The sequence below is a fragment of the Battus philenor genome, unplaced genomic scaffold (genome assembly GCF_028537555.1).
Source record: "Battus philenor isolate CCGP_79_NKW_IND1 unplaced genomic scaffold, ilBatPhil1.0.hap1 SCAF_20, whole genome shotgun sequence".
Taxonomy (NCBI): Eukaryota; Metazoa; Arthropoda; class Insecta; order Lepidoptera; family Papilionidae; genus Battus; species Battus philenor.
In genome coordinates, this window is record NW_027181683.1 from 7,494,951 (window position 1) to 7,522,160 (window position 27,210).

General features: G+C 32.5%; 1 protein-coding gene across 8 annotated transcripts; it reads right to left on the bottom strand.

Annotated features, from left to right (window-relative positions):
• Positions 1-1,447: 1,447 nt before the first annotated feature.
• LOC137922676 (uncharacterized) lies at positions 1,448-26,663 on the bottom strand. 8 transcript variants are annotated; one of them, XM_068765694.1, is made up of 15 exons: positions 25,931-26,663; positions 23,241-23,573; positions 22,586-22,636; positions 20,576-20,938; positions 19,268-19,327; positions 16,850-16,966; positions 15,224-15,280; positions 14,361-14,471; positions 13,499-13,609; positions 12,371-12,607; positions 10,584-10,671; positions 9,733-9,840; positions 7,930-8,228; positions 5,946-6,353; positions 1,448-5,407 (listed from the first exon to the last, which is right to left on the bottom strand). In XM_068765694.1, the coding sequence occupies exons 1-15, from the start codon at positions 26,596-26,598 to the stop codon at positions 4,489-4,491; spliced, it is 3,930 nt and encodes a 1,309-aa protein (XP_068621795.1). In that variant the 5' UTR covers positions 26,599-26,663; the 3' UTR covers positions 1,448-4,488. The 8 variants fall into 8 exon arrangements, with proteins under 8 accessions (XP_068621795.1, XP_068621800.1, XP_068621796.1 ...); XM_068765699.1 differs by lacking the exon at positions 25,931-26,663 and adding an exon at positions 24,871-24,890; XM_068765695.1 differs by lacking the exon at positions 16,850-16,966.
• Positions 26,664-27,210: the final 547 nt, after the last annotated feature.

Consider the following 27,210-nt stretch of genomic DNA (forward strand, 5'->3'; position numbering starts at 1 on the left):
GGGCCATTGGCATTGTATTGTAGCAGATTTTTAGAATTTCAGTGTTAGCCACTGCGGTACGAACGTCAACTAAATTCGTAAACGTAAACGGCCACAAGCGAATGTGCACAGCCGGCACTTGCGTGCAACGCGCTGCTTCGTAATGTAATTAAAACAAAGTATATTTTTTATGATGGAGGGTGACAGATCTTGCGACACTTTGGAGGGCGGAATGCGAGTCGCTCATCACAGTAAAGGACTGAGCTGTCCCACTGGCCCAGTCCCTTCCGCTAATGCCAGCAGCTGTCTGATGTACAGTGCAGAAGTTGCCCAACTCGAGTACTTTACAGTGCAACAGTGCGGCTTAGATCATAACTATAGATGTAAGGCCGGTTTAAAACGAATTAAACCAATCGGTTTAAAACCAAAAAAACCGTTTAAAACCGAAAAAACCCATTTTTTTCGATTTTAAACCTTTAGTGTTGACGACTATGTTTTCACAAATATAAACACGTTATCTATTCCAAGCGTAGATATTACCTAGCTAAGTTGAAAAACTATTACCTAGTTAACTATATTGGTTATTTTGAAAAGATTTATCAATCAGTTTCATTCGGTTTAAAACCAAACTCACACACTTGCACTTCTCAGACGGAGAGACGTCAAGAGACCTTTGAGTAGACCTTAACTATTTCGAAATAAAGGTCAAAACTCCTATCCACATTTTCTTTATGATTTAGGTACATATTTTAATCTATTATATGTAATATTGTTTCTTTATAATTATAGTACTTTATATGTAATATACTTACCTACATAGGTATAAACTGCATAGGTAACTAACACAAGACCAAGTATTGTTGGTAATGATGTGTAAAAACACTGTTCTTATATTTTAGTAGGCGAGTTTTAAACCGTTTTAAAAGATTGATTTGGGGTTTAAAACCGCCACTTTTGGTTTTAAACGTTTTAAATCGGCTTTTTTACATCTATAATCATAACACAGAATGCCGCACCAACCATATCCTCTACGCGGCTGCCGTCTGTATCAGCTGTGGGGTGATATACCATAATTGCCATGCTTGACAGGCGGGTTGGCGATCGCAGCGTGGTATTATACATAGAGGACACTGCTGCACATACTATGGCAACTTGTGAGTGCTAGTGATTCCGTGTAATTAATACTGTGAATTATATAAGACTGTACCTCGGGGATCGAACCCACGACCTGTCGTAAATTTCATTCTACAACTGCTCTTTTGCTATAGTTCTATTAAACTGCGTTGCGACATTCATGCTGCTTTTCTCTCGGCCCCCACCTAGCCGCGCCTTTCCAGTATACCAGGGCTTCAGTAGAACTATAGCAACAACTGATATACCACTATATCAAACAAATGACCTAATATATCAAACAATATACTACACATTCAAGCTGTGATGGCTTTTTAGGTCAAAAATGAAACAAATATTGCTTATAATTTATACTATTATTCAAAGTTAAAAATAATTTGCACTATTCACTTCGTAAAAACGACATCTAGTAATATTACATAAAAAAAATTTACTAAGATTCTATTAACTATGAAATAATGGCACATCACACATCTATTAAAACTATCACAAAAAGAATAGGAGAGCAAGAGAAGTTTCACTATCGATGCGCTTAAGATAGGAAATCTAAATTCATCTTCGCAATTCACACATGATTATAAAAGACACACCAAAAATACCACACAAAGATAATTTCACTAATTATTTGAACAAATATTAGGCACTTCGCCCACGGCTACTTATTGTGGCCACGCTGTCTCGCGCGTTAACTAGTTTAGTTAGCCGCATTTGCAACGCGCTACTGCATCGCGACGGGAGAGAATCTTCGATCGAGGGCAAGTGCTCACAGCTAGCGACCGTGCAGTGGGCGTGGGCGAGGGGCCTCGTAAGTACTTTTCCGTTAGTCGGACGAATGCAATATTTTTTTCAAATTTCCTACAATCATAAAAGGAATGTTGGTTGTGGTCACGTGTTCTATTTTCTTAAGCCTTATATTATGTAAAAGAAAAAATCGAAAATTTGAAATTTTGCTAGAATTTAGTCTTTTTTCTGTAAATTGAACAAATCATTAACCCTTAAATGCACGACTTTTATTTATACTTTTTTTAAAAAATATCTTGCTGATAAGTACACATAAAATGCAGGGAAAAATAGAAAAAAATGTATATAATATTTTTTTATACTTACGTTTAAAAAAAAAAACTTATGTTGCAGATATACAACACTATGCATTTATTCTTAAGTGTAGTATTCATTTTACGTTTAAGTGGTATGTTGCAGTTTTACATCATTATGCATTTAAGGGTTAAGTTTACGTATTAATTAATTATAAGCTAAATAGTTTTTCCCCAAAAATACTTATTATAAACGCATGCGAAGTAATTTGGTTCACATTTGCGGCCGGCTAACGGAAAAATATCCATTTGCATTAATGGGGACTACACTTAAAAAATTAGATTGCTTAACACTAAAGATATTTTCGTAACCAAAGTTTACGGACCGAATTATGATAATTACTGTGAATGGTATAAAAACTACTAGCTAATAATACATTGTTTCGTTGTAAATTTAATTATGTTAGTTGAAAATACATAAATATATTTTTCATCCCATAACAATGTTTAGTATTTACTAAAATACATACACACTCTTTTTGTAAATATGTTGAATGATCTCACGATGTACTTATTGGCTGATCGCGGTAAAACACAGTAAATACTTAATTATTAAAATTAGAACTGTATATTTACTACATTATTCTTAACCCTTATCTAATAAAAGGCAAATATTTCGAGCCCTTCATACTTCTAATGATCGACATTATGCAGATTTTTGTATGTATATATCCAAGGAAACCAATTACAAACTCACTTTCCAAATTGTTTTCATTCATCATTGTTTATAATTCATCGAAATTAGAATATTAATCTCTCTAAAATTTGATTATTACGATGCATCTTTTTCTAAAGTTAAAGTATTAGCCTAATGTGGAAAGAACTTCTGCATCAACAAAACCCAGAATACGAATATGTAAGGGCAAATAAAAACCTGCTTGCGCGCAAGATAATCCGAAAACATCAGACTATAAACTTATTTCCGTTACGAACATTATATCATACACGCTTATATATGCAATACAAAACTTTAATAAACATGTAAACTAGGCTCTATTTTTCGATATTATCTCGGACATTTTGTCAATAAACTTTTGTTCGACAGAAACATCAACCTCTAATGACCATTTTACAGAAAAATTGTATAAATAATGATTTACTTTAGCTTAAATCAGTGCTATGAATAAAGATATTCATTTCAATTTACGAATAAAAACGGGTTAGTAAAAACAAAATATTATATATGATTATAATTATTCCCTATAAAACATCTTTTTAATCTGCTGTCTGTCGCTAAAATCTCGTTTCGGAGATATATCTATCCAACAAATGTTTTTCGGATTATATGATGACTCTGCTAGAAGAATACTACTGTACTAATCTAAGCTAATAACCTCAAAAAATGCATTTCATAAATTGAAATTATAGTTATTTTTTGGTTTATAGCATCGGTGATTCTTAAAAAATAGTTATTCCAAGAAATAATATATAAAATTATCAAGATCTCCCTATTATATAAATCAACAATCTATGGTCTATGCCTTTACACATCAAAATGCAGTCTGCCATTTTCAATATATCCTCCAAAATTTATTATTTAGGAATTTCGGAGGAAAATATGCATCGGAAGGAATTACATAAGTTCTTTGCTCGACATAACAATCGCTCGCAACACGCAATCTTATTTTGTAATTTTATTTTCTACAAGATTTTCTGATATGAATTTTTATTATTATATCTTATGGTTAATACCTATTCTAAAAACTATTCGGTGGGATTGATTGTTAATCAGTTAAATAACATAATAAATAGATAAGTAAGTTTCAAACTCATCATCAATCATGTCAGCCCCAAGACGTTTAAATTCTAAACTAGAACATACTTCAACATTCTTATGAGTTTATTTAATAAAGATATACAAGTTAAAAAAATAATGTTTCATATTCTGTCCATTCTCTCTGTTTTATTCTATTATGTCTATTGTCTTTAATATGCCAAACTATTTATTATTTAAGTCTAACATAGGACTTACGGACCCCTTCTGCTACAATTTTCTAATATATTTATTATCATAAAAGTTACAAAAATTATGTCATCATTTTAATTACATTTGATTTGTTAGAAATTCTGTTAAAAAGTATAAATATATTAAAACCATCAAAATTCACAAAATCATTGTACAGACAGAAAATTATATTTTTGAGTGATACATTTTAAAGATTGAATCAGGAATAAACAGATGTGTAGCTAAACGAAAGTAACAGATATAGCCCAGCTGATTGGCAGTTAAAATGATGATGATGTGAATTTGAATAAAATGTGGCAATTAATTTAAAATAAAAACTTAATTCCAAATAACACTAAATTGAGCCCTATCAATCCCCATAAATAAAGAAAAGTTACATTGGCTTATAAAATTATATGAAACACTGTCCACCTCAATGTCTATTAAGATAAAATCAATAGAAATTATTTTCTTCTCCACCGTCCAACCACTTAGATCTAATTCAGGATTATACAACTTCACTGTATTTAATATTTTTGCAGTGTCATAATCTATGAAAGATTTTATTTTCATTTGTAGCCTGTGTGAACTCCCCGACTGCATAGCACTATCTGTGATTATGAACTTGTCACCAATAACAGTCTTAATCCAAGAATAAGTTTCCTCATTGTAACAGCTATAGAATAATTTATCATCTACAATCCCATGACATTGTAGCAAAGGTAAAAAATTATCACAAGCATCTATTGCATCCGAAATCAACTTTTGTATAAATCTTACTGAATTTACAGTAATTATTTCCTGTTCATTCGTTGATTTTAAATAAATCTCTCTAAATATTTTTAATTCGTTTATCTTACATTTATTTTTGTCTGTTTTACATATACAGTCCACTTTTGCAATGGATGCTTGCAAACCCTCAATATCTTTTTTTAGACCTTCAGCTTCTTTTTCCGAATCAGGTTTTTTAATATCTTCATTTTTACATTCTTTATTTTCTTTTTGTTTGTTCTTTTCTTTTATATCTTGTAATACATCTTTTTGGCGATCTTTAGCTTTTTTAGTACCGTCTTCTCTCATCTTTAGAATCTGATATTGTCTAAATTCTGCTTCAATACATTGAACTGCAACATTTTTTGTTATACATTGCTTGATTTCATTATTAGCCCAAACGTCTTTTTTAATGTAAGTATTATTCGATGAAACTCGCTTTTTGTAGTCCCTTTTGTTACGATATTTTTTTTGAAGTTTTATTTGCCTGTAATAAAAGGAATTACTAGCATGAAAACAATAGCTTATTTATTGGTAAACCGACTAGAAGGCAATGTAAATATATGAAAACTTTCTATTTCTGTTTAAAGATGTATGTGACATAAGGCAGTTTTAACCTGCTAGGTGGAAATCATTTGATAAGTGTAAGATAACAACCTTGTTTTTACGGTCACTGTAATTTTCAAAAATGACTGTACATGGTTTGAGAATTAACTTGTTGATCGTCATTAACCCATTTGTAACTTTGATACTGCACACTGCAACCCTATCCATATATTGAGATATAAAAGTTCAAAAAGTACTTAAATTGTTAATATTTTTTTCATTCATTAGTTTATTTCTACTTATTCCGTAACAATTTTACAAAGATTAATTTTTGTAAAGAAAAATGAGACATTATTAAAAACTAAGTTAAGCTTTTTTTTCTTATAAAAGCTACCAATTCACTTTAGGAAAGGTTTTGCCATTTATTATATTATACTTGCATTATTAACTGACTTTAAAATTATCATTTTATTACTCACTTGTGGTGTGAGATAATATCCAGGTTAAGATAATAGTCTCCCAATTTATTATAAATTTGTTCTGTAACCAGATCTTCATGTGGCGTTAAAGCTTTCTCCCTTTGTCTGATATTAAGGTTTTCAAAAAAAACATATAAAAATCTCAATTGTTTCTTGTGCAGAGAACCTACGAAGTCGTAGTATATAGCAATCTCATCACTCTCAACAAATTCCAGTATTTCCTGTAACATCATATGTCTGAAAGCAAAACTCCTGAAAGATTTGCTTGAGTAGAACACATAGTCCTTAATGGATCTTAATCCTATCATATAGACCTCGACTGACAGGCATTTTCGGGGACAATCGTAATACTCCACCTCTGTGACCATATTCCCATTATCTTCATACACTTTTGATAACTGAATTTCTCTGAAAAGAAAATTATTTATGAATGTTAAAAGAAATTATAAATGTTATTTCATACAATTAATTATTAATTAACATCCATATTATACAAGAAATTGTATAATATAAATTAACTGTTCATCATTATTATATCAACCAATAGACTCGCACTGTAAGGCATTAGCTTTGTGGGGGTCGTAGATGCGCTAATGTGATGTCTGGATGAATAATTGGTGTAAGATTTTATGGGCGAGCGGAGCCGACGGGCGAGCCTAGTGTGCCGACGTAGTGCAGTGGGCACGCGCACGCACCGGTGACGCAGGCGCAGACCTTTTGTTTCAAACAACAAAGGCGCAGCTTTGATGGAGTCGGAGATCTCTATGATGACTGGTCCTGCTTGACTATGTCTTCGGCCTACTTAGCCCAATAACTTTAATATTATATAAAATACTTTGGTTTTGCTACGTGCTAATGGTTAAAACTAATTGAAAAGGCAAGCAATATATACATTTTTGCAAAATAATGACTATCGTTGCAGAGCAAAATAATGACAGATAATTCACTGAATAATTATGAAGTTTACAACTAGTAAGCGCCAAAAACTTTCTTGATATGTTGCAACACACACAAATTAAAGGTAGTCTCTAATATAATCTCTTCTTTTAATTTTCTGTATATAATTTCACCTTTTCTCTCTCTACTGTTTGATGATATTGAAGAGAAAATGAAAATAACTGTTACCATAACATGTATGTCTATATAAATAACTGTACCCTCGTTACCATAGTACCATTTAAAAAAATCCATAAAAATGTTTTGATAATCCCGCCAAGTTTTAAGTTTCCTTTCAAATATGGTTTTATATCCAATTACCATCACATGAAAATGTATTATAATTTTAACAAATCGGGTAATTATTTTGCTATCATGTGTGCAATAAATATTTTTGTACATTGATATTTACATCAAGGCACATTGCACAGCTATGGATTTGCACAATAACCATGAGTATGCGCCACGTTGTTAAGTGATTTACTTGTGAGAAAATCTACAATCAATATTATCTCATTAGTTATTCACGAATGATTCCTGCCATACTACAGTCGTTCGAGTTAATGCAGAACATTGTATGACATATTTGTAATAGTTAATATGGTGGTTCAAATTATCTTTATTTAAGAAGGCATTTACACTTTTTAACAGTCAATTATTTCAAGATAAAAAATGGTAAGCTACCACTGGCCCGAAATGATGATCTGCCGAGAAAAGTCGGGCCGAAACTCAACAGTCGCTCTTATTAAATGAATTAAAACACTTGAATGCTATTTATTTTAGATTCAAAACTAAGAACAGTTAGGTCTAAGATATATATATCAACATTATTTTTGAACTATGTTATTTATTCGTACACTCAGACTCATTACCGATTGTTTCAAATTTTTAAAGACGGAATTTAGGAGTTTAGAGGAAATTTTATGTTTTTATTAAGCGCGTGATGCTATTTTTTTATATAAGATCTTAAATTTTGTCGCTTAAATAAAAATTAGAAAATTGGAACAACTATTTTAAAAATGTTTTAATGAAATCAACTAATCCTTACCTTCCGCCTGTTAAAATAGTAGCCGCAAGCTGTATCTCAGTAGTACCCATCATGGCGTTTTGTATTTTATAAAACATGGTCCTTTCATAGTTTGTCTCCAGTGCTACAAAAGTTCCCTCATTCAGGCTTCTTATGACCGGGTAAAGAAAGTTGATCTCGCTACTAACCAGCGGTACGTGGAACGTTAACACTTTATGGCGTTCATACGACGAGACGAAATCTAACAAGTTACTTAAAATGTACAAGCGTGTTTCAGTGTCTTGCTTTATTCTCCACGACTTCGTCCATGGGTCTACAAACTGTAAGAATGATCATTTTATTAGGACACGAAATCTGGTTTATCATAAACGATTTTACTGAATACGATCGTCGTTGCAATCTTTGATTAAAACTACACTACTAGAGACGTAAAAGATACATTTTTTTTTAAATAATTATTGTGACTATAGTTTGTCAATACCAGGGGAGGCTCCAGCGTAATCGTTTAAGGCCTGGTGTCCCACATCCCACTGGCACTAATTGACAAGGTCAGATTTCTCATAAACGAGCGGAGCAGTTGAGGAGTGCCCACAAGCAGAAGAGGCTACCATAAGCTGCCAACTCTCTAATACCCTGATCCGGCTGTTGCGACCCCGACTGTGTCTGGTACCAGGGTTCTTGATTGGGCATGTTGTTTTTGACAAAGAGGTGTTTGTTAAAAAGACCATGACCGGTATTGCTGTCCGTAACCCCTAAAGAAAACATCTGTGCACTTTAGGTGTAAGGGAGTAGCACCCGACAGGGCTATTTATCTCGGATCACCGAGGTGCCTCCTGCAGATCGCCGGTCACATCAAGGGTCTGCTAGGAATTCTCGAGGAGTCGAGTGGACTTGAGTAAGGCTAACATCGACACAGGATGAGCGCAGTGCCGTATGCAGTGGCTCAGAGACCAGACAAGGTTGTCAATAATTATATAAACTTAGTCTATCTTACTTGCAAGCAACAGCAGCAACAAGTAACAGTAAAAGACATAACAAAAATAGGGGTGCACATATGATTAGCACTAAATAAAAAGACAACCTTATTACACCTTCCTCTATGCTACATAATATTAGTAACTCTTGTGTTTCTAACACCTTAGTTTTTTTTCCCTTTGTCCTTAGTTTATAATAAACTTCAAAAAAATCTTATAAAAGTGTCAAGAATTTATGAGTGGAGCTTGGGTATGAATTGCCCTAACTTCCGTTTTAAAAATATTTGTGAAAGCTGTCACAAAATAAACTCGACTAACTAGACTGAGGGTTCTTTTCAGATCAAAGACCCTTTTTGAAGTTGAAGGACGTCTAGGTAAGAACTAATTTTGATTCTAATCTCTACCTTACTGGGCTTTTCTGACATTCTTAAGACATGCATCAGTAATCACTGTAGGGTTACCCCAAATTTTTAATAAATTCTAATCTAAATATCCTGCACACTTGAAGTCGGGATTCATTCCCCAGTTTTATTTTAATGATAGTGACGTAGCAAGTAACTCAGCTAATGATCACTTATCACTACGTCATGTAACAATCGTATCGCCGTTTTCTTGGAGCGCAATACAAAATATACTGTCTCAGTTTGTCATTCAAAAACAAAAACCAAGCTAGACCGAGCAACCTGCTGCTATTTATATATATATATTCATTTAAAAACAAAAATAACATCGTCCAAATAAGGATGACCGTAAGTTGTACCAGAGATTTGATTGATTGTAATCGTAAAAAAGTATATAAATGTATAATTAATAGATACAAGTGGGGACATAGAAAATCATAATTACTTACAGACATTTCATCAAATATATCGCCAGAATAAACTGATCCTGGATATGGTGGGACATTCATGAAGTTATTTGGCGCATAGTTATTATGTCCCAAGCCTGCTCCACTTACCTGAAAATTGAATAATTAAAGGCTATGTTACATTTCATTTATTATCCATCAAATAAAAAAGTTTATAAAATGCAATTTATATATGTATATATTAATTCATATATTATTATAATAATAATTAAACATATGTGGAGATACACCTGATACCACACAATGTGCTAGTACAAATTTTAAAACCTCAAAGCTTCATTGAAACAAGTATATACTTTTGTTTTAGTGACCATCATTATCACATTTCAGACACAAGACGTCCGCTGCTTGACATAAGCTTCCTGCAAAGGTTTTTAAAAGGACCGTTGGAGTGTTGCCTGCATACAGCGTTATTCTACGGCTTTAACAAGGTGTGTCCACCTCGTGGGTGGTTTAACATTTTATTGAGACCATGACGACTTGAAGGCAACATATACAGATAACGGAGCCTTGGAGGGGCTTGTTTGCATGACAGGTTAATTGTGTAGCATTGAACCACATGGTCTCCACTCCAGATCCTTAAGGCATTAGTGATCATCTGTTCTGCGCCGCACTATGTGGCCTGCCTATTCAACTTGCCAATTCGCTGGGATATATCGGTTACTTTCATTCGTTCGTTTTCAGAGAATTACCAAGAAAAAAATTGTTTTAAATAATTTGTTGATATAACATTCAGAATTATAATTATTTTCTATGACTCATACTTAATAACATTATACTTGTTTGTAAGAAAAGCATTTGTAACGCAAAAACAAAAATCGAAATCAACTTACGATACCGAGGGCAGGCATGATCGGTTCTGTGATGCCTTCACCTCTCGTGCCCAGGCCTCCGCCGTTCCAACCCATTAACTGCATCATTCTAAATGTAAAATAATATTTAATTTAACAAAAAATTATAAAGTTTGTCGTTTTTTTATGTGATAGTCATATTAATCGGAAACTAAATATTAGTTATATTTGTGATAAATTAAGATAATATAAAATACCCTTTCAAACACTAATATAGTACAGTATAGTACCCGCAGTAGGCGAGTCCATTACAGCTTATGGCTTGAGCAGGAAATGGTGGAAATTTATTTAAAACCATCCACTACGTATCTTAAAAACAATAGATCCGCAGAAAAGAAACGTTTCACTTTTGTAAAATCTTACTAAATCCTGACAAACTCAATTTTAATTATAGAATATGCACATAACACAAAGTTTCTTTTAACGCAGCAGAGTAAATAAGTATTAAGTAAATAACACGAACACTTAAAAGTTTAACAACCGTTCAAGATATCACAATATAGTAACCTATACAGACATCATACAATAAAGTACATTACTCCTTTCATCCAATTACCCGATGACATAAAATTTAAAATTAATTCCAAAAATAGTGTTTAAAAATACTGTTTAATTACGATAAATATACATCTTTACAAGCATATACCTATATAAAGTATAAAAATAATCATGTTAAATATGGGTAACATACTGTATATATACAACATGCGAGAACATACACAAAAATGCTTTTAGAGATATTTTTTGGTCAGCCTACCCCTTATTTTAATAATTTTAACCATTTAAAGTTAACCCTATTTAGTATTAATAACCTTGTTCTGTAAGAAAACAGATGATCGATGACGATTATATATGTACAGAAAAATAAACAAAAGCTGCGCAAGACAGGTTTAAGATCTTGTATCTTAATTAAATCAAAACATGTAAAACATTAGTGTTATTTATTTACAAAAAACTTACTTACCATTTTGGAAACATTTAAATATTCGTGTCTTTGCACGAAGTGAATTTTAAAATCCGACATATGTGTAACAAGTGCAAGCACAGCCTCAGATGACGTCAAATAATAATTTACTAATACATAAATTGACGAAAGGCGCTTATTTCCGAGTTCCTACCTGCGCCGAAACGAGTATAGTTTTTCGTCTCTTTCGCACATGCAGGTATTATTATCCTGTCTTACTTGCCTTTAAGGAAAATACTTTTCAACCCTTTTTTACAACTATACACAACCTACGGACCGCAGGGCTACTGTGATTGGCCCATCTTGTATAAAAATTTTTAACCATTCTCAATTACGCACGCATTAAAAATGAGATAGCGCTAAGTAAATAGGTCCTGGATAAAATTACGACACAGAATTATGCAATGTTATTATTGATTCCATAATTTGGCGTAATATACAGGTCGGAAAATCCTTCGCAAAAGGTATGGATAATGTAATAATTAAATTTCTTTGTCTGTATTATTTGTTCTGTATATATTATTTGGCATTACCTGCCTTAGTTTTAATGAATTTAGGGAAAAATTCAAAACGAAAAATAAAGTTAGTAAAATATTGATCCTAGCTATTTTTATTTACTTTGGGCCGTGAAGCATATTGTAACTGTCTCGCGTGAATAATCTCGTTTGTGTACGTTGTTAACAAAAAACTAAAAATTTCAATTGTTACTCGCAAATCTTTTAAAATGGTAGTCGCATGTACACCCGTCTAAATTTCTCTGAAAAAGAACTGAATGTGGGTTGTAAAGTAATTTGTAATTACTCACCGCTTTGCCTTTTCACATTCAAGAGGCACTGACAACCCTTCAACGAGTTTACTTTTCATGGAATCAGTCCGTCTGTCTAGACTTCTGCCGCGGAAACAGTGTTGTTGATTTGGTGGAGTGTTCATGGTCATCGAAGTCGAAGGTTCGATTGACTCGATTTCGTTTCGTTCATTTGGAGATTCCGGCTGCCCACCGGGTTGAAACTGTATAGTTGTTTTCAGTTTTGTTCTAGGTTCTCTAAAAGATAAGTTTAGACAAACGTATGAACACAAATATTCATAATAATGACATAAATAAAGTGAATGTTTTTCTTATTGAATTTCAAATTTTATTCAACGTAATGATAGCCCAGATATTAGATTATGTATTTAACAAGTTCACGCCGGGGCCGATTTTCATTTTGTTTCCTGTGAGGCGGCGCTTAAATTATGCCGCGCTTCACCTGGCGGCGCGCGATTATTGCCTGTTCAGACCTGCATTCGTGATTTTGTTTGTTCAGTAGTACAGTGGGTGTTTATTTCTTATGGTTATTACAGTCGTTTATGAAAAACCAGCTAACTGGTACAAAAAAGTAATAATACAATTAATAAGTGGATCTTCCCTTGTAAACGCTTGGTATATTCATAAAAGATGGGGCACAAAATATATTTATATGTTACAAATTAGGGAAGTTAATTGGATCACCTTTTGGCCAAACCCATATACTGTCATATACCATTAAATAAACGTGTTCTTTAACACGTTCACTGCGGCTCGAGGCTGATTCAGCCTCATGGTAGACTTTGTACTGGTACGGCGCGTAAAACTCGTGTTTTCTCTCTAGTGCGGCGGCTGTTTACACTCAACCGAAACATGAGGCAGATAAGGCCTCAACCGCACTACTAGGAAGTTCAGCTTGAGGCTGATTCGACCTCAGCCGCACCAGCTGAAAGTTCTTCAAAATTGGGCCCGCAGTGAACGTGTTAACCATATTAAGGATCTGCAAGAGAAACACTGCAAGGTACACTAGGTGGATAGACGACCTTACTTAAGAGCACAGCTAGCTCATTTGCAATTACTGAGTGTGTAAACAATGTGTGAACAAAACTGGTGTTTAGCATATATTTTAACAAGATGTTGTTATCATACATTCTTTCAATACTGCTGTGATATGAATTCACAATGTTGCAGGCTTGTTCTTTGACTACAGCGGTGGCATTTTCTTGCACGCAACTCGGAGCTGTCTTCTCTACTGGTGAGCTAAAAATATAAAAAAATATTATTTATTTACAAATCCATTAAGTTAAGGGTATACCATTATTAAACGTTATGTAAATGGGCACATATAGTGTCACCGAAACCCCATATTAGTAAAGCGCGGGAATGTGGAGAGCGAGGATATTGAATATAAGCGCCATCGTGAACGTTGTAGTCGGACTGACGCAACGGAGCGGTCCCTCCCTCTTTACCGTTTCGACGCGCGCATACCGAAAGCCGGTATAGATACCGATTACGTTTAATATTAGAGGAGCTTGCTACAGAAAATTTATTTTAAAAATCTATTCCATGTATATTAAATATTACTGTCTTTCTTAAAAACAAAAAACTTTCATGCGATAGCGCTGAAAGAAGAAGCGTCAGAAAAGAGTCCAGGAACATTTTTATCTAATATGATCGAGAGTTGGCGTCTGTCCCCTGTGATTAACTAGACGACCTCTACGTCGAGGCCGGGTAATTCCCTAGTGGCTGAGAAATATTTTAAAGGTAGTTTGCCATTATCTCTTGGCGTGGTGCCGCTAGGCGTAATATCAGAAGGGAGCAAACCTATTTACCAACTTCAAGAAACCATTTTTCACCACGGTACAGGCTTTTTTTATTAATTTTCTGGATATAACCACCACCTGTAACATCACAATAACACACCGTCGCCTCCACTCTCTGCTTGATTTATGTGACAACCTGTTTATAACATTTTAATTCAAATACACGCGTTATTAAAGTAATCTCGTACTTAGGTTCATCGCTGCTGTGACAGGATTTAGTGGTTATGGAAGGTGACTGATTTTCAGTAGTGACATTCTCCTCCAAACCACTATCAGTCCTCTCCGCAGAAGGCGATATACTAAAAATAAAAGAAATTATGTAAAAATTATATATTCTAAAACACCATAAAAGAAGTCAAGCAAGATGAACAGTGAATATATTTAATAAACGGTAATCATATATATATATATATATATATATATATATACATATGATTACCGTTTATATATATATATATTTTAAAACATATACTTAAAACTAAAATCGACTAATTCCTATTTCTCAGTACATATATTTTTAATGGTTAATTTCTTCATTTTCCGTGCTCGTTAAAGGACTGTATTACGACAAGGTATCATGTACATAATCTATTCCTAATCCTATAGCGGTAGGATTTAAGGTAACTAAATACACATACACATGGCTACTATTATACTATATTCACCAAATGGAGTTAACAAAGCGCTTCCCAACACTTCTAAATGTAAGGGATAGATGATTGTACTGGTCGTCAACAAATGTATAAGAATCTTTTACACGCTGTGGTGTGTGTGTGTGGTGTGGCTTCTGTCAATAATATTGTGTTTAATTTCAATTAATTGAAATGTTTTATTTTTTTGCAACATATCCCGTTACCTAAGCCCGGCAGTTGGTAGGTACTAAATGCTGTGTAGTTCTTTAAATGGTTCAATTCGTTATTGTTGTGTAAGCGCATCCTCTTCTTTTTATTACTCTCGGGTGATATATTAAGTTAGGATAATCAGCAAGGCAATATTTACTATTTTATAAATATTAATTAATTGTAGTTAAAAACAATGGAAACTGAAATACCTTCGTTCACAGCTCGTGTTAGTTGACTTGGTGGATGTCTCATCCATGGACGATTCACTGAAAGAAATATTTTCTTAAAAACTATGCATGAATATTTAGTGTTACACGAAATTTAATATTTTTCATTATGAATATTTTGTTCAGGCGCATCAAACATACACTCCTTTGAGTTTTTTATAATAAAATTTAATCAAATAAATATATTTTTATAACATATTTGGTAGAAGTATTAATTAATTTTGAAAAGGGAGGTATATTGTTCCAAATAGGTGATCGTTTACAGCGGTGTTTCCCAACCTTTTTGGAACTTTAGCATCTATAAAAATTTCTATGCCACCCCACCCCCTCTATGTAACAAATAATTTTTAAAATAAATTTAACTGTTCACCTAAGAAACTTAAATGATAGGTTTAAGGAAAAAATCCATAGCAAATCGTTAACGAATAGGTAAGTAAAATTTCAAAACGTATAAAGAAAATTAATATTTAATGCGATTATTCAAAAATTTGCTTTTTATTTTAGCAGCGAAGTATAGCATAGATTTTAAATTGCCCCGAAGAGAAGGGGTGGGTGAGTCCATTTTCGAATTGCCCCCATAGCAATAAAATTGCCCCCATGTGGGATGTAAGCACGTTAGAAAACACTGCTGTACAGTGACTAGCTAATCTTTGAGGAGTTTTGTATTTTCAACTCTCTGTAATATTGTTGTAGTATAAATATAATGTTTGTTCTCAGAACAAAAGCTACTTTGTTTTTAGTAGGTTCGTACTTTACAATCAAAATCACGTGCGAATAGCTAACGACGGGGTATTGATTGCTGCTGAAATCTTTGTTAACAGCACTGAGACATCATTTGCCTGCTCATATTGCGCCTGTGACGAAAACTTAACGTGATTTATTAAACATTTTTTAAGCCATTTATATAATACCAGCTGATCCCGCAAACTTTGTTTTGCCGTGTATGTTATTAACAAATAAAAAATAAGGGTTGATCGTAGAGTGGTGAAAATTTAGGGTTATTGTGTATCAAAAAAAAAATTGTCTAAAAAAAACGTAGGGGTGGACCACCCTTAACATTTAGGGAGATGAAAAATAGATGTTGGCCGATTCTCCACCCTGGCCGATATGCACGCTAAGATTCACGAAAATCGGTCGAGCCGTTTCGGAGGAGTCCAATAAAATTTTTATATATTACAAAATTATTCATTTACATCGATATAAATACGGCCAAACTCTAATGAATATACACACTTCTACTTCAGACTTCGTATCGTTATTACCTCCAATGTCCTAGAAAGAATCCCACAATACTGTATTAAATAATAAAATAATACCATTTGAAGCGGCCTGTACTGTTTTTATAAATATTAACTAATGTCACCTTTTTTTAGTGACGCACAGTATTTTAATGTTTAAAAACAATTGGATGGGATCCAAATGATTTTAATTTTCATTTCGTTTTCGTCTAACCGAGGAGAATCAAGAGATATAAAAATTTGTTTTGTGTGTCTTATGTAAGAAAGAATAGGTTTTTGTTCACAGTGATTCTAAAGAATTTATTCAAAATGTAATTAAAGTTACAGTAAAATTACATATTGTATGAATTATGATATTGATATTTGTTACCTAGAAGAGGTATCTGTAAGAGGCTTCGAGATTGCACACAACAGCTTATTACTTGGGTTATGGTCTTCAAGCGTAGGCTCTTTTTGCTTCTGTAAAGATGTTCCTTCATTTTGGTCCCTGAATACCAAGCGAAAATCAAAGGTTAATTTTCTTAGTTTCATTTTTAATAAATAAAAAATGAACTAAATAGAGATTTTACGATAACTTTGAACTACTTATAAAATAGCAACCCCGAAACACTGGACAATGGTACCTCTAAATCATCGCTAATGTTATTTCTAGGTCCTTAACAGGTTGAATATCGCGGGGGTCGCCGGTGGTCGGCATGCCCAAATTGAAAAAACATAAGAAAGTTAGACAAAAGACAACACTTGTAATTTCTTATTATAATCATCGTTGATGTGATGGTGCAAAGAAATGGATGCAGTATAAAACGTTTGAAAATAGTTTTTTTATTTTTATACATTTAACATTTATTATGCGCGCACGTTACGATGTGTCGTATTAAAATATTCTAAAAAAGGAAGGGTTAACCGGCACAGTCTTTCCAATATGGCACCACTTTTTGGAACAGTTGTCTGTAATTATTCTTCCTAGCTCTTTTGAATTTTTTTAATAACAAATTTAGCAAAATCCTCGTAACGTTCGAGCTTTTCCCGGCATTGCTTTTAATTCAGGTCGTGTCGTATTTTTTCAGCTACCTTCAGCTTCATGATAACGACATTTTGTTAAATACATTGGGACTTTCATTCTGAATTTGGAAAATTAAATATCTTTCCTTGATACTCCTTTAAATAATATTGTAGAATTTGCCATACACATATGAATATATGTACATTCAGTACATTCAGTAATAGTTCCATTGCTAATTTTCTATACCACTTCAAAGTTTTGCGTAATGGTGAACTATAAAGCTACAAGACTTCGGGTCAGCAACTATCGAAGGCCTAGGGACTGATATGCGTGTCACGTGTTTTCCCTATAGCGGACATCGCAAACTCTATCGTAAATCAGAGGCTCAGTAGCGATGGGCTAGTTTCCTTTCAACTTCCGCTGTTTCGCGTTTTATGCTAACAAATAAAATTGTAGCAGTGTTATTGAACAATGCGAAGACGTAATTTGAGATAATTGACAATCGCGCGAAATCGAGCTCTAGCGCTACGGGGGTCACCGGCGACCCTCACCGAAATTAATTTGTCAAATATATTTATATTTTTAAATTATCTATTGTATATTTCAACATTATATGTATCACTAGATGGAAATTTCATCGTGGCGCCACGGACAATTTTGGTAAAATTGGCGTGGCATTCAACCTGTTAATTTCAAGTTGAATGTATTTTTTGTGATTTTTAATTCATAATGAAATCGAAAGGTAATTTAAAAAAAATCATTTGAATTTTGGAACGAAGAAATGACTTCACTTGTCAACAATATTTAAATAAAATTTAATGAGTCATCACTACGTCAAGATAATCTGCTTATTTTATTATTTATTTTGTTTCCTTTCTTAGTTGTATTGTCGTGTAGTGCATATAGAAGAAAACAGTCAATAAGATAGATTATTAGATGGTCTGGAATCATTTAGAATTATTTAAATTATTAGAATAAGTGATGATGAAAGTGACGTCAATGACTTTGATAAAAAGCTGTGATTGTTAAATTAGTATTTATATTGTGTTTAAGAGTGTTGATTAATGAAATTACTAGATAAATTACTAAAAAAACATTTTTACGACTCATTTTTCTTAAGAAAATATTCTTAAAAAAAAAGTATCATAAAGACATTGGTCTTTAGCATTGTAATCAGTATTGCCATAGAAATTTAATATTTACAGTTGTCGATTCATTGCAGTTATTGCAGGACCATTATATTAGGGGGACCGGAAAGTAATGTCGTGTCTGTCGACATATTGTACAGAAAAAGCGACTGGTATTTACCGCACCGGCATTGAAAATTTATATACGAAATGACATAAGGTTGTTGATAACGAAAGTGAATATATTGTTGATTAGAAAAAAAAACTAGTTAAAAATGTAGTCGTGTGAATTTAACTTAAGAAAGTGACATTACTTTCCGGTCCCCCTAGTAATAAAATTATCATCAACAATCATTTTAAATTGATGCTTTGCGGCACAAACATCGTCTATTGACAAAAGAGTGCTTTTGATGTCTACAGACAATATACACCACCAGTAAACGCCTACAGAGCATAAACAGACAAATCCAGAAGAAATCAAATTTTTATTAAAAAATTTGATTTCTTCGTTTTTAAAAAACATTGTACCAAATCATAGACATGACATTCGGAGGCACATTTATCTAAAGATAAAATATTAACTTAATATCGAAAGGATTTTATGAATGGGCATAAATTTCCAAAAAAAAAGATACTTTAACAATCCAAAGATACTTACTCGATCTCATCAGGTTTAGTGATCGGCGAAAATTTCGGGGTCTTCATTAAACTGACACTCCTGTAAATAAATACAAATATTAAACATTGAATAGAGTGAACAATGTTATTTGTCTATACCCTAAGTTCCCAAAGCGATCCAGGTGGTCTACGTGGAACTCGACGGAGTCTAAGCAGGCGTGACAAATTAAATGTTAGTTTAAAATTAATAAGCGGTGGTCCAAAGAATTTATGAAGAACCAAAATGTTGCCTTGACTTCGCCTTTCAGTGTATGCAGATAGTTTTTTAGAAGCACAGCAACTTATTTCTAAAAACCTATAAAATGATACAAATGAAGCAGCAGGGGTCCACAGGAACCAGCTAAATTTTGAAAGAGATCTATAAGGAAAAAAAAAACTGGGAACCTCTGATCTAAACCATAGCCAATTTTTAACTATTCCCACAGTGAAATATATCCAGATTCAAATAAGCACAAGCACACAAATGATTCGGGTGTTGTTTCATTTAGGTTAACGTGTATTATTTATTATACGTTACTTTACATTTAAGAAAAGTAGTTGCTTTAAAGTTTTTTAAGCCATAGTTGTAAATAAACTTTTTTACATAAGTTTAACTCACTGTATTATTATCAAAGTTGATGTTATAATTCCGCAGTCACCGCTTTACAAAGCTTGTGGATAGCTCGTAGTTTTGGCACATTTGAAAATTCAGAAACGTCTTAAACACAATCAGTTTTAACTACTGTGTGTTTTTTTATGTACCAAAAAATGCCGGGTAACTAATTCTTTGAATATTCGTATATTCACTTTAAGGCTGTATAAATCTACAAAATAGTCGTCCAATTTTTTAAAAGTAAAGTTTTTAAATTTTGATTGATGATCAAAATTTGAGGAAAAATAGAGAAGATTCAATGTGTTCTAAGAATTTTTTAAAGGCAAAATAAATTAATTTTGTCAAAACCAACATAGTGCGTTTGTTATTTAAAATTTGTTTATGATGAACACGATTGGATGAATTTACGAAATGTTTTATTAATTTACGTGATTTATTTATAGTTAATTAATAGTTTTATTATTACTATGAGATTCTTTTTATTATTATTTTTTTACTTATTAACGTTTAGTAAAAGACAATTATGTCCACGGCCGTATGTGCCTACAACAAGTAAACATGTTTATATTTGTACAATGTTAGATAAAGCTTTGGTAAATAATTGCCGTTTTGTTGTAAGCGTGACTAATTACAAATGAAAATGAGATGATGTGCAATAATGGTGATTACAAAAGGATGTTAAGCCTTTTTACTCACCTTTCCCTTTTACTTTTAATAAATTTACAATTAAGAAGTACCAAATTGAAGCCATAATCTTTGTGTGTGCCTATACAATCCAATAGCTTATTAACTTTCGCTGGAAGTTCATTTACTAGTAACCGTCTCATTTTTACAATGACTTTAATGTTCATCAGGAATTTCCATTGTTTTGGAGGCAAATTTTTAAATATGACGCTAGCGCTCATGCTGTCGTCTAAAAAAGACAATATTTTTTCCAAGGCATCCATTATAAAGGGCACTGGAGCGGCATCAACAACTGCAACTTTCTCAACTATCATCTTATTTCTTTTCTTGAGCCTTTTTTCACTCAGTTTTGACGACTCTTTGTTAACGTGAGGACTGCATAAACAAGAAAAGTTATATTTATCTCAATATAATATTAATATTACATTAGACAAATTGTTAAATTTGTTAATATAATCAGACAGTATTGCAAAAGTGCACTTCGGAGAGGGAGAGAGAGAATATAATATGATAATCTGGTTTGTGTGTAACAACGCAAGTAAATTTAAAAAAATGACGATGTACATTGGGAATATAAAAAACCTTTCACAAAAATACTGTATCTGATCGTAATCTATGTCATAAAACAAATTTACAAACTTTACTAAACAAAAACTTAATTGTAGTATGAAGGATTTTTAGGTTATAATAAAGCTTAGGAATGAATTGCTCTACTACAGTATTATGTATAATGTAAAAATGACATAAACATGCAATACGTCAGGTGAAGCATCTGACGTAGATTTTTTTTTAGTTTATTAGCTCGCGGATTTCGGATCCGCGAGCCCTGAGTCCGATGAAGCTGTAAAAGCCAAAACGGCTAACAGCACCCATCCACTTTCGAATATAGTATTGTCCGCTCTTCTTAGATCAGGCCGCGTTTGGAACTCTTATAGCTTTATATTGAAGAATGCCATAATGAAGGAACTCAAGCTGATTCTAGTTTCTATCAAAATGGGTTCTTCTGGCATACTTTCAACGACGCACTCAAGTGGTCACTGCAAATAATCCTTGTGAATAATAATTTGAATAAAATAATTTTCAAAAAATTGTTTCTTTCTCTTCGTATCGTATCAGAGCTTCTAATCACAAAAGAAACCGGGACGTAGTAATGTCCTACGCACACGGGACGAAATGAGAGATTTAAAATTTTAATTAAATGACTTTTAAACACATCTAGTAGAAATGTGTAGTAGATTGCAATTGTTTAAATATATTACGTGGCAACAAAGAATATAACTTAAGGCAGCATTAGAAAGAACACCAAGGGATTCCATGATTCTATAGGAGTACGCCGTAGTATACCGTAGTTTGCAACCGTACTTCGTAGGAAGCAGTGTTGTGCCGGGAGGCGGCGTAGTTCCCATGGGGGAACTTGCATATCCCATGTATATGCCATATCGAGAATTTATAGTATATTATCAAATACGTATGGAATATGCAAGCATTTTTGTCAGAAACAGTCAAGTGGCTAGTATGAGCTAATCGGATGTAAAACCCTTTTTGCTATTAAGTTCCAAAATGCTTAGGCCTTCAAACGTCGATATAAAAAGTAAAAGATATAAAAAGTAATAGAGATAGGATATAACCTTTTTGTTACGCACGCAGCGGTCGGGTATCCCATGTAGGATATTTACATGTAGTGGGAAAGAAAGGTCTTCGGACTTATTATAGATGAGCAACACATCAAACGCTGCAGTTTAAGTTTAGATCATTAAGTATTCTAGTGATTACACTATATTTCATTTAATTAAAAAAGTGTATAGTTTAAAACAAGAGCTAAGAAAGATATGCCTAATTTTCTATGTAAAATATTACTACTTCCACATTTGTTTTTTTTTTTAAATAATGAGGTAGATCTCAAGGTTTCATAAAATTTAGTCCAAAAGTATCAAATTTTAGATTTTCCTTTCAAAAAATATGTTTTATATTTCTCTACGGGCTAGCGCACTGCTAACACAAATATAAGTAAATAATACTCACATTTTAAATTTTACATCACTATTCCTTGGAACTTTTTCCAGGACCAGCTGCCTGTGAAATACAATCCAGAAACAAATCTCTTTGAAAAAGTAAGTTACAATATTTAGAGATTGAAATAATGATTATGTACATATTTTTAAAATTCTAATACCTTTTTCTAAATATTAATAAATTAATTAGATATAAATTTTGGTCATGAAATATGCAATGAATCATAGACATGGTTAATCATCTCATGCATGTAAATGTTTTATAATTTTCCCAAAGAATAAATGAGAAAACCAACATTAGTATGTATTGGTTGATGTCTCATATCTTTTAGGATTTGTTTCCAGGGAAATGCTATTTTCTCTCACAATTTATAAGCAGTAGTTTTAAAATATATACAATTCAATGCAAGTGTGCTCTGCACCAAAAATAGGACATAATTATGATGATGTGGGTAGGCCATTACTAAGTGGACTGATAACATATTCAAGATTCTGAGAATTCTGACCCATCATCTGGGGTCTTCGGGGGAGGCCTATGCCTCGCATTAGGCATTTATCACCTAACATAAAGATGATGATGATGAATAATTCTAATATAATCACTCGTAACAAAAAATAAAAGCATAAACATAATTAATAATCTCAATTAAAAAATATATGCTTACACTGTATTTTTATTTTTCGCAAGTGTTTTCAATAAAAATTCATATTTATTTTTAAATATTGTCATAGCTTCTCGTATTGATAAATAAACAGCCTTGAAGTCAGTGTCAATATCTGCTTCATAATTGTGATGTATTATGGCCTCTATAAACCCTTTTTCTGATGATGGTATCCTAGGATATTTCAAAATATTTTGTTTTTCATTTTTGATAAAGCTCAAAGTACTTTTTAACCACAAAACTTTGATATCTTTTGAAAATATTTGTGCAGTAACCGGAATTACAACATTTTGTTTATTTGAAGCACTGCTGGAATCAAAATTGATTATGTAGTCCCTGAAAAGTTAAAATTATCTTAACTATAACCTCAACATAACATTGATAAAAATATTTTTACTGACGGCAAATTTGGAAGAAGATCAATTTCAGGAAGGGACCAAGAACATTTATTGGGGTTCAAGACTCTTTATCATAAGAGGACGCAAATTAATAAAGACCCCATTGACTTCTTCATTTCAAAGAGAATATCAGAGCTCAAATGCACTAAGATGGAATCTCGCCTTGTTGGGACATCTAACTACATCTCCATTATCTGTACAGTTAGCACAACTGTCATCTGAGGAGAAACACTGAATACTCTGTATAACAAGACTATAAGTATTCATTTAGATATTATATAGATAAAAATACCAACTTATCAATGCATCCCAGCATGGTTATCCACACTGATTTTTAATCGTAAATTTAAAACAAAGATATTTTTGGAGATATTCAAGATGATTGCTCTAAAGAGAAAGCTTAGACGACATTGCTAAATAAGCAGAAATTAATGGGACAATAGGGCACTGAATAAAACACAGAAGTTACTGAAATAAAAGCTTAGACATATTGAAGTTAAAACTATCCAGGATAAGCTCTTGACGTTATCTCTGCACAAAGCTGATGATTACTGTTCCTGGAAATTGACGAAAACTCTATAGAGACATAAAGAACGTGTCCCTCCCCTAAGACGACCAAATGGCGATTGGTCGAGAGAGCCAGCAGACAAGGCAAATTTGTTTTCACAGTTCCCGAAGGAATTGTTTAAACCTAATAATCCAAAATCTGAAACATCCAGTAGAAGTAATCTATTAAATCCTCATGACTGTACAACAACTCGTTTCCCTTGAAGTTGAGAACACTAGCAGAAGTTACAAAACATGTTGCAACTAAAATCTACCCTACCAAGGAATAGTAGTCTTTCTTACGATACTTTTCAATTTCATACTAAGATTGCCATACTACCCATTATTATGAAATAAATCATAATAAAAATGGTCACTAAATGGGGAAAATCTCCAAGAAAAGTAAGTTTGCATGGGCCCATACATAAGTTTGCTCCCATAATCTGGGAGTGGATAGTACTGCTCTGCTGTGTTACTAGACATACAACAGGCATTTGATTGTGTGTGGCACCAGGGTCTTTTGTACAAATTAAAGCTATGTGTACCAAATGCTGCGTACATATCATATCTTGAGGATCAAATGTTTCAGGTCATAAAAAAATCGTTATCAATATGTAACATAGAAGCTCAAGTTCCTTACAGTTCAATGTTGGGTCCAATTCTATATATGGCCTTCACTTCTGACTTACCTCATTCAAACAACACTGTGACTGTAACTTATGCTGATGACATAACAACACTTTCAAGTCACAAAGACCCAAGTACAGCATCCCTTCTCAGCATTCATACAAACATATAGGCAAAGTTGAAATGTGACATGTTTTTAAGAGAGACTGGCTGAATAGACTGAGAGACTATCCACCAGTTAAGCTAAATGGAACCATCCATCCTAACAAGCTGTCTCATTAAATATCTAGGAATGCATCTTGACAAAGCAAGACTCAGGCATGCACTAGTCCTCAATAAAATTGTAGATTTTTACATAAATAATAAAGTTTGTTTGGGCACACAGCTTAGAACTCTGGGGCAGAGGAAGCCCCTCTTAACATTGAAATTCTCTAACATTTCAAAACAACACCCTGAAAACCACAGTTAGCAAACGAGTGAATTCCATTTAAAAAGATCAAGATTAGGGTCAGTCTGAACTGAACCTACATCATGTGGAAGCAGTACATCTCCAAACCCTGATCATAAAATTTAATTAATGCTTTCTGGCTGATAATAAATAGAGAAATATAAGAAAAGAAATCTTAATTATAACACATATACATTTAAAAATATTATGTAGTACCCCAATTATAGTACACTTAAAAAGAGTTCTGTGATATCTAAACAAGGAATTCATAAAAATTCAAAAATTCTACTTAACATTGTTATAGCCTAATCAAGATTTTTAATAAATGCAATTATCATAATTAATATGATCTTGTTTATCACATATTTATCATTGAAAATTATGTTGCTACATTAAAATAAAAGCAAGAATTAATGTATTCATGGAAAGGTATAGCTAGAGAAATCACTCAGGAAAAGAGGCTTATCACCTTAGATCTCAAGGTGCCAAGAATAAAATTCATGTTAAACAACATTTTGTATCACTAAAGTCTACATTTTTATTACCCTGTGACATAAAAACCTTTCATTGTTCCTGTTTTGGAAAAGATCATGTCATTATATCAAATTACTTTCAGGGTATTTTCCAAATGATATATTCTTTTCACATGCAGTTATAATATTGCTAAAACTTACGATAATTCTTCATATGATGTTAATCCCGAATCTTCATTTGGCAACTCACTGACATTGCTGTTTTCCACATTTTTTGTTAGTTTACTTATATCTGTATTCATTATTTTTGTTGAATCTTCTATCCTCAATTCCTTTATAGTGTTTTCAACTGGGTTATCTGGGGCAACAACCATTGATTCCTTAAAGACTTTATTACTTTGTTTTTGTAGTGTTATACAACCATCATAAGTCATATCATCAGTAATTGCTTCATTTGGATTTATTAATTGGGTCCCATCTTCAATTCCTAGTTTGCTCAATACACCGTTCCCTACCTCAATCATACAATTTTTTAGAAAGTCACTTTCTTCTGTATTTTGCAAAGGAACATGACCATTGCAACTCACTATATCATTCAAATTACTCATTGTTAGGTTTGTGTCGTTATTTGCGGGTTCTTTGTTATAACCATCTAATTTGTTTAAATTTTCTTCCACTGCTTTATAAAAATCATAATAACTTAATTCATTTCTCTCTGTATTCATTAATTCACTCAAGTTACCTTTCTCAGACATATCTTCAAGTTTGTTTGTAGATCTACTACTTTCATTATCCAAAATTAAATTGCTTAAATCATTATTTATTTTACTTAAATCTATACTGGATGTAACACTTGAATTTTCATCCATTTTTATATTTTTTTTGCAAAAGTACACAATAATAACATATGTCTACAGTAAATCACTTGAACACTGTGAACCTTGTTTTCTCATTACCAAATTGTATCTGTAAATAGAAACAATATTAAAGTCAACAAAATTGTAATGACTCACTAAATAGGAAAATAAACACTAGTTAATATTTTCATTTAGTTGAAGATAGAAAATTGTATTAAGCATTAAATAATGAAGTAACTAATGAGTTGCGGAAGTAAATTTTGTTAACTAATATTTTATTAATAATTCAACATGATATTTTAGAATTTGTAACCACTTTGTTATGTTAATATACATAATTATTTTTCAACTTTGTACACTTTCTTAAGTTCATAAGTGAGTAAAATTTGTGGGCATTCTATTTCCAAAAACGAGAAGTATTTATTAGGATAATAGGTTATTATTTTAAATACATTTCACACTTGGATTGCAATGATACTACCAGAGATGTTAGTATATCTTTGTACAGATATAATAACTTCTTCCATCTTCACTTTCTTACGATAATCACCATTTTATTTCATAGCTTGCTTATTTTTCATTGGTCTACAATAATCACGTTAAAAAAATAAATTTATAAAAGCG

Excerpts from the sequence above, each read along its gene's own strand:
- LOC137922676 (XM_068765694.1), bottom strand. The coding sequence starts at position 26,598 with ATGGATGAAAATTCAAGTGTTACATCCAGTATAGATTTAAGTAAAATA. Across the intron at positions 9,841-10,583 it reads TCATGCCTGCCCTCGGTATC|GTAAGTGGAGCAGGCTTGGG; the intron begins GTAAGTTGATTT and ends TTCAATTTTCAG. Across the intron at positions 8,229-9,732 it reads ATATATTTGATGAAATGTCT|TTTGTAGACCCATGGACGAA; the intron begins GTAAGTAATTAT and ends TCATTCTTACAG.